This window comes from Salmo salar, unplaced genomic scaffold, assembly GCF_965601325.2.
Source record: "Salmo salar unplaced genomic scaffold, fSalSal1 ptg000578l, whole genome shotgun sequence".
Taxonomy (NCBI): Eukaryota; Metazoa; Chordata; class Actinopteri; order Salmoniformes; family Salmonidae; genus Salmo; species Salmo salar.
The window spans coordinates 514,326-523,178 of record NW_027675424.1 but is presented as its reverse complement, the minus strand read 5'-3'; the positions used below and the strand labels follow the sequence as shown (position 1 = coordinate 523,178).

The window sequence follows — 8,853 nt, the reverse complement described above, 5'->3', positions numbered from 1 at the left end:
GATGTATATGATACTTTATCAGTGTTTACAGTCCTACCAACATGATGTATATGATACTTTATCAGTGTTTACAGTCATACCATGAAATGATGTTTATGATACTTTATCAGTGTTTACAGTCACACCAACATGTTTATGATACTTTATCAGTGTTTACAGTCATACCAACATGATGTTTATGATACTTTATCAGTGTTTACAGTCATACCATGAAATGATGTATATGATACTTTATCAGTGTTTACAGTCACACCAACATGATGTTTATGATACTTTATCAGTGTTTACAGTCATACCAACATGATGTATATGATACTTTATCAGTGTTTACAGTCACACCAACATGATGTATATGATACTTTATCAGTGTTTACAGTCACACCAACATGATGTATATGATACTTTATCAGTGTTTACAGTCACACCAACATGATGTATATGATACTTTATCAGTGTTTACAGTCATACCAACATGATGTATATGATACTTTATCAGTGTTTACAGTCACACCAACATGATGTATATGATACTTTATCAGTGTTTACAGTCACACCAACATGATGTTTATGATACTTTATCAGTGTTTACAGTCATACCAACATGATGTATATGATACTTTATCAGTGTTTACAGTCACACCAACATGATGTTTATGATACTTTATCAGTGTTTACAGTCATATCAACATGATGTATATGATACTTTATCAGTGTTTACAGTCACACCAACATGATGTTTATGATACTTTATCAGTGTTTACAGTCATATCAACATGATGTATATGATACTTTATCAGTGTTTACAGTCATACCAACATGATCTATATGATACTTTATCAGTGTTTACAGTCACACCAACATGATGTTTATGATACTTTATCAGTGTTTACAGTCACACCAACATGATGTTTATGATACTTTATCAGTGTTTACAGTCATACCATGAAATGATCAGTTAACCTCTAGACTAGAAACACAGACAAATCACTTCAGGATGAAGTCCAATAGATGTCGCTGTTGCACTGTAGTAGTGGGGGGGAACAGGAAGTTCCGCTAGGCGCACACCATTCTTTAGAATAAGGAAAACGCAAGAACTGTGCTGTCCTTTTCTCTTTATTACTACAGTCTGAGGTCGGTAACGTCAACAGTGAGGACAATCCCAGCCTGTCTCTCTCCTTCCACACTGAGTCCAAACCTACAGTCACTGGGTCCTGATTGTGACAGTGGAGCCCAGTTTGCACTGCAGGATGCAGAGATGGAATCAGTGAAGCTGGAAGACTGCAGTCAAACACTGGAGCTGAATGTCAACATTAAAGAAGAAGAGGAGGAGGAGATTGTCTCAACATGGTCTCCATTCTCTACATCCAGAGAGCAACAGCAGGAAGATCACAGAGCTAAGAGGTCTCACCACTGCCCACATTGTGAGGAGATTTTCCCAATTCTATCAAAGCTAAAAATACACCTTAAAACACACACTGGAGAGAATCTGTATCCCTGTAATGACTGTGGGAAGAGATTCACAACATCAAGGTCTCTGACAGTTCATCAGAGAATACACACAGGAGAGAAGCCTTACTCCTGCTCGGACTTTTTTTACCTGTTATTGTCTTAGCTGATTAACTGTTGTTAACTGTTGTTAACTGTTGTTAACTGTTGTTGTCTTACCCGTTGTTGTCTTAGCTAGCTATCCCAATCAACACCTGTGATTGCTTTTATGCCTCGCTTTATGTCTCTCAACTGTCAATATGCCTTGTATACTGTTTCTTAGGGTAGTTATCATTGTTTTATTTTACTGCAGAGCCCCTAGTCCCACTCAACATGCCTCAGAGAACTCTTTTGTCCCACCTCCCACACATGCGGTGACCTCACCTAGCATAACTGGTGCCTCCAGAGATGCAACCTCTCTTATCGTCACTCAACACCTAGGTTTACCTCCACTGTACCCGCACCCTACCATACCCCTGTCTGTACATTATGCCTTGAATCTATTCTACCACGCCCAGAAATCTGCTCCTTTTATTCTCTGTTCCCAACGCATTAGACGACCAGTTCAGATAGCCTTTAGCCGTACCCTCATCCTACTCCTCTGTTCCTTGGGTGATGTAGAGGTTAACCCAGGCCCTGTGTGATGTCCTGGCCGTGTCTGAATCTTGGCTTAGGAAGGCAACCAGAAATTCTGAAATTTCCATCCCCAACCACAACATTTTCAGTCAAGATAGAATTGTCAAAAAGAGAGGAGTTGCAATCTACTGCAGAGATGTCCTGCAAAGTTCTGTCATACTTCCCAGGTTCATGCCCAAACAGTTCGAGCTTCTAATTTTAAAAATGAATCTCTCCAGAAATAAGTCTCTCACTGTTGCCGCCTGTTATAGACCCCCCCTCAGCTCCCAGCTGTGCCCTGGAAACCATGTGTGAATTGATTGCCCCCTATCTATCTTCAGATTTGGTTATATTAGGTGACCTAACCTGGGATATGCTTAACACCCCGGCCGTCCTACAATCCAAGCTAGATGCCCTCAATCTCACACAAATTATCAAGGAAACCACCAGGTACAACCCTAAATCCCTAAACATGGGCACCCTCATAGATATTATCCTGACCAACTTGCCCTCTAAATACACCTCTGCTGTTTTCAATCAGGATCTCAGCGATCGTTGCCTGCATCCGCTATGGGTCCGCGGTCAAACGACCACCCCTCATCACTGTCAAACGCTCCCTAAAACACTTCTGCAAGCAGGCCTTTCTAATCGACCTGGCCCGGGTATCCTGGAAGGATTTTTACCTCATCCAGTCAGTAGAGGATGCCTGGTTGTTCTTTAAAAGTAATTTCCTCACCACCTTAAATAAGCATGCCCCTTTCAAAAAATGTAGAACTAAGGACAGATATAGCCCTTGGTTCACTCCAGACCTGACTGCCCTTGACCAGCACAAAAACATCCTATGGCGTACTGCACTAGCATCGAATAGTCCCCGCGATATGCAACTTTTCAGAGAAGTCAGGAACCAATACACACAGTCAGTTAGGAAAGCAAAGGCTAGCTTTTTCAAACAGAAATTTGCATCCCGTAGCTCTAACTCCAAAAAGTTTTGGGACACTGTAAAGTCCATGGAGACTAAGAGCACCTCATCCCAGCTGCCCACTGCACTGAGGCTAGGAAACACTGTCACCACCGATAACTCCACGATAATCGAGAATTTCAATTAGCATTTCTCTACGGCTGGCCATGCTTTCCTCCTGGCTACCCCAACCCCGGCCAACAGCTCCCCACAGCTACTTCCCTAAGCCTCCCCATCTTCTCCTTCAACCAAATCCAGATAGCTGATGTTCTGAAAGAGTTGCAAAACCTGGACCCGTACAAATCAGCTGGTCTTGACAATCTGGACCCTCTCTTTCTATAATTATCCGCCGCCATTGTGGCAACCCCTATTACTAGTCTGTTCAACCTCTTTCATATCGTCTGAGATTCCTAAAGATTGGAACGCTTCCGTGGTCATCCCCCTCTTCAAAGGAGGTGACACTCTAGACCCAAACTGTTACAGACCTATATCCATCCTGCCCTGCCATTCTAAAGTCTTCGAAAGTCAAGTTAACAAACAGATCACTGATCATTTTGAATCCCACCGTACCTTCTCCGCTGTGCAATCCGGTTTCCGAGCTGGTCACAGGTGCACCTCAGCCACGCTCAAGGTACTAAACGATATCATAACCGCCATCGATAAGAGACAGTACTGTGCAGCCGTCTTCATCGACCTGGCCAAGGCTTTCGACTCTGTCAATCACCGTATTCTTATTGGCAGACTCATCAGCTGATAAGAACAACCGATCAATCAACAACCGATCGCTGCCTACACCCGCCTGTCCAGCATCACTACTCTGGATGGTTCTGACTTAGAATATGTGGACAGCTACAATACCTAGGTGTCTGGTTAGACTATAAACTCTCCTTCCAGACTAATATTAAGCATCTCCAATCCAAAATTAAATCTAGAACCAGCTTCCTATTTCGCAACAAAGCCTCTTTCATTCACTCTGCCAAACATACCCTCGTAAAACTGACTTTCCTACCGATCCTTAACTTTAGCGAAGTCATTTACAGAATAGCCTCCAACACTCTACTCAGCAAACTGGATGCAGTCTATCATAGTGCCATCCGTTTTGTCACTAAAGCCCCATATACCGCCCACCACTGCAACCTGTATGCTCTTGTCGACTGGCCCTCGATACATTTTCGTCGCCAAACCCACTGGCTCCAGGTCATCTATAAGTCTTTGCTATTCCACCTTAACTCAGCTCACTGGTCACCATAGCAACACCCACCCATAGCACGCACTCCAGGAGGTATAGCTCACTGGTCATCCCCAAAGCCAACACCTCCTTTGGCCGCCTTTCCCTCCAGTTGTCTGCTGCCAATGACTGGAACAAATTGCAACAATCGCTGAAGTTGGAGACATACATCTCCCTCACTAACTTTAAGCATCAGCTATCTGAGCAGCTTACCGATCGCTGCAGCTGTACATAGCCCATCTGTAAATAGCACATCCAACTGCCTACCTCATCCCCATGTTTTTATTTACTTTTTCTGCTCTTTTGCACACCAGTATTTCTACTTGCATATCATCATCTGCACATCTATCTCTCCAGTGTTAATTTGCTAAATTAATAAATTATAATTACTTCGCTACTATGGCCTATTTATTGCCTTACTCCATTTGCACACACTGTATATAGACTTTTCTGTCGTGTTATTGACTGTTCGTTTGTTTATTCAACGTGTAACTGTTGTTTGTGTCGCACTGCTTTGCTTTATCTTGGCCAGGTCACAGTTGTAAATGAGAACTTGTTCTTAACTGGCCTACCTGGTTAAATAAAGGTAAAATATATATATATATAGTAACTTTATTGACAACACCCAAATGGATACTGTCATTAATGTGGTTCTTCAATATTTACACATAATTCTTAATACTGTAGTTGTTTAGTTCCAGTCACATGTTCAACTATCATCAGCTGATCCAGGAAATCATTTTCTGAATGACAGTCACATGACAAACATCACGACATGCAACAACAACCAAAGTGCTTCTTTATTCATTACTCTGGTAAAGACTGTTATGCCGTGCTCCACGTTGGATCCAACATTCCTACTTTGGTCATAATGTGTAGAGAACTGTTTCTTGATGGATAGGCTATTGTACAACACGCAGAGCTATTTTCCTATATTTGTTGTTAGGTGAAGTTATGGGTCCTACAGTAGGTCTATGTTGTTAGGTGAAGTTATGGGCCAATTTTGCAACCAAACAGTGTACACACCCTCATTGTCAGGCTGATGGAAAAGCCAAAGACCATTTTTTCTGGTTGTAGTGTTTTTTTTAAGTGTAAAGCGGTTGATTTGCGACAATAACACAAACATATTAAGCAGGAGATTCAGATGAGCTTTACAATTATAATCCAAAGTAGTGTGAAATGCACTCACAAGCAACCTGGAAATGGAGGTTACTCCCCTGACTTTTCCCCCGTTCACATTCAGAATACATTGTGAAAAACGAAAATCTTTTCTCACCATTTTTGCTCCAGGCAGATATACTACATCCATAACTATCGGTTTCCTCATTAGCAGGGAGGAGTTTCTGCAATCAATTTGCATCGCCCTCATGCCGCAATTTTAGCAAACATAGAAAGGGGCCTATATTGGAGACCGAAAGTTGTCTGGCACACTGCTTAGGATTTCAACAACTTTAATAACTTATTTCTAGCCTACAATCATCGATGTTACTACTAATGTGAAAACAAGACAAAATAAGGCTATTGTTGCTCATTTTAAGACAAATGTCAAATAATCATTACATTCATTACAGACGTCAATTGTTGTACAACATCATCACTGCTACGCTGTTGGCATCACCTTTTACAGTGGATTACCGCTGTTGTGGGCCTTTAACCATCTGTATGACTTTGTTGTTCACACAGGAGAGAGACGTGACTATCGTGGATCCTCTGGGGAGCCTCAACAACCTCATGATGCTGACGAGGCAGAGAAGAGTCTCTCTAGATCAGAACTCCTCAAGAAACACCAGCAGACATCCACAGGGAAGATAATTCACCGCTCTGACTGTGGGAAGAGATTCACCTCATCAGCAGGCATTAAAATTCATCAGAGAAGCCACACAGTAGAGAAACCTTATTGCTGTACTCAATGTGGGAAGAGTTTTGATAAATCTAGCCATCTGAAGATGCACCAAAGAACACACACAGGAGAGAAACCTTATAGCTGTGATCAATGTGGGAAGAGTTTTACTCAGCTAAGCCACCTGATTTCACACCAGAGAATACACACAGGAGAGAAACCTTATAGCTGTGGTCAATGTGGGAAGAGTTTTGGTCAATCTGGCGATCTTACAGTGCACCAGAGAATACACACAGGAGAGAAACCTTATAGCTGTGGTCAATGTGGGAAGAGTTTTACAACATCTGGCTCTCTGACTCTACACCAGAGAACACACACAGAAGAGAAACCTTATAGCTGTGATAAATGTGGGAAGAGTTTTACTAGATCTGGCTCTCTGACTCTACACCAGAGAACACACACAGGAGAGAAACCTTATATCTGTGGTCAATGTGGGAAGAGTTTTGGTCAATCTTGCCATCTGACTCAACACCAGAGAATACACACAGGAGAGAAACCTTATATCTGTGGTCAATGTGGGAAGAGTTTTACTACTTCTGGCTCTCTGACTCTACACCAGAGAATACACACAGGAGAGAAACCTTATAGTCTTATAGCTGTGAACATTCTCCGATAAGACATCTGATCAAACACCAGAAAATACATGAAGGGGTTGTTTCACGATATCAATGATATGTCACAATGTAGAATGTTTTAACATTGTAGTAGGAGTATTTTAATGATGTCACAATGTAGAACCCTAAACGTTTGTCCCCTGTTCTATTGATTTCAACATGATATGGATATTAGCCTCAGGGGGAAAATCCAGGCTCTGAATTGGAAGAGTTACTATTTATGAGATTTAATAAAAAGTGACTAACACAAAAGGAGTTATGTTACACTTACCACGTTGGTGACGCACAGGAATCACAATGCAACACTTCAAAATGTAGCTAGCTGTTTTCTACAAATTGTCCTCTAACCAGTGATGTACACATTATTCCCAGATTCCGTGTGGTTTTTGAGCTGTTAATTTTAACAGGACTTGCAACCTCATCTCCCTCCTCTCGGCACAATTGATTTCAACATGATATCGATGAGTTATGACAAATAAGTGTTGCGTTCCTTTGTTTAGGGACCCCTAAATTTAAATGCATCACTCCAAAATGTAGCTGACCGTCTTCTGCAGGTTGTCCTCTAACCAGTGAGGTAAAATACATCTCCATTTCCATGTGTTTTTTGTTTTGTTGTGTTAGTTCCAAGAGCAGGTTCAACCTGATTTCCCCCCAAATGGATATAAGATTTGTGTTTTGCATTTAGCTAGTGCGTTGCTATGGATCTTTATTTATTTTGACTGCATGTTTTTCCGTATTGGAGATGAGTTTTGTTTGGGCTCGTTCCAAGGGGACGAGAGTTCTAGAAGCTAGTGGGATTTAGAAAGAGGAGAGTTCTAGAATCTAGTGAGTTTTAGGAAGACGAGTGTTCTAGAAGCTAGTGAGTTTTAGGAAGAGGAGAGTTCTAGAAGCTAGTGAGTTTTAGGAAGACGAGAGTTCTAGAAGCTAGTGGGTTTTAGGAAGAGGAGAGTTCTAGAAGCTAGTGGGATTTAGAAAGAGGAGAGTTCTAGAATCTAGTGAGTTTTAGGAAGACGAGTGTTCTAGAAGCTAGTGGGATTTAGGATTCTATAGAAAGAAAAAGGAGAAACAAATAGTCCTATTGTATATTATTATTTAGAAATAAGTGTTTTTTTCTTGTTTTTAATTGTTGACATCCAGTAGACACCATGTTTATATTGGTGAAGGTGAATCATTCTAGTTGATTATAATGTGAAATGGAAGTTGTTTTCTGTTGGTGGTGAGCAAACTTTTCCAACAAAAATATAGGATATATTTGTTGTCATAAGGTGTTACAGGCTTTGGTTTTTACATTTATGTTTTGAGGTTGGACTTTAGCACGTCTAGCTCGTTAGCACGTCTCGCTCGTCAGCACGTCTAGCTCGTTAGCCCGTCTAGCACGTCTAGCTCGTTAGCCCGTCTAGCTCGTTAGCACGTCTAGCTCGTTAGCACGTCTAGCTCGTTAGCCCGTCTAGCCCGTTAGCACGTCTAGCTCGTTAGCCCGTCTAGCTCGTTAGCACGTAGGACGCACTGATTGGTGTCACCTCGTTAGTCAGTAGGTGTTACACCTGTGCTGGCTTGTCCATCTCGTTAGTGGGAAGGTGTTTCACCTGAGCTGGTCCAGGTTCTATTTAAGAGTGTCTGGCCCAGTGCTCCAGTTGTCTTGATACATGTGGAGAGTCAACACCTTTAGTTGCTCCACCTTTTTGGTTTACTTCCTGTCTTTAAGTTTGGTGTGGGTTTTTCTTTTGTTTTCCTCTTCTTGGGCAGATTTAGTGGGTCTCATGGTGGGTGTCTTTTAGGTCCCAGTTGTTGTTACTAGTCAACTTCCAGTGGACACCCCCATAGTGTCTTTCAGAGCCCCTCCTAAAAAACAAGTTATATTTTGGGTTGGATGTTGCATCATATTGTTGATATTTTAATCAATGGCATTTCCTTACAATGCTCATTAGTCTTTCAGTTGTTATTATTGTTTTTTGTCCTCATATTTGTGTACTAAATATTTCTGATTATTTTCATAGTTTTTTCCTGTGAAGCCATTGTGTTGCATCCATGTCTGACAAGTCTGTATAAATAA

At 41.5% G+C, this 8,853-nt stretch overlaps 1 protein-coding gene across 1 annotated transcript; it reads left to right on the top strand.

Annotated features, from left to right (window-relative positions):
* Window positions 1-1,255: 1,255 nt before the first annotated feature.
* LOC145876314 (uncharacterized) lies at window positions 1,256-8,034 on the top strand. Its single transcript, XM_082972105.1, has 2 exons — window positions 1,256-1,283; window positions 5,970-8,034. The coding sequence occupies exons 1-2, from the start codon at window positions 1,256-1,258 to the stop codon at window positions 6,800-6,802; spliced, it is 861 nt and encodes a 286-aa protein (XP_082828231.1). The 3' UTR covers window positions 6,803-8,034.
* Window positions 8,035-8,853: the final 819 nt, after the last annotated feature.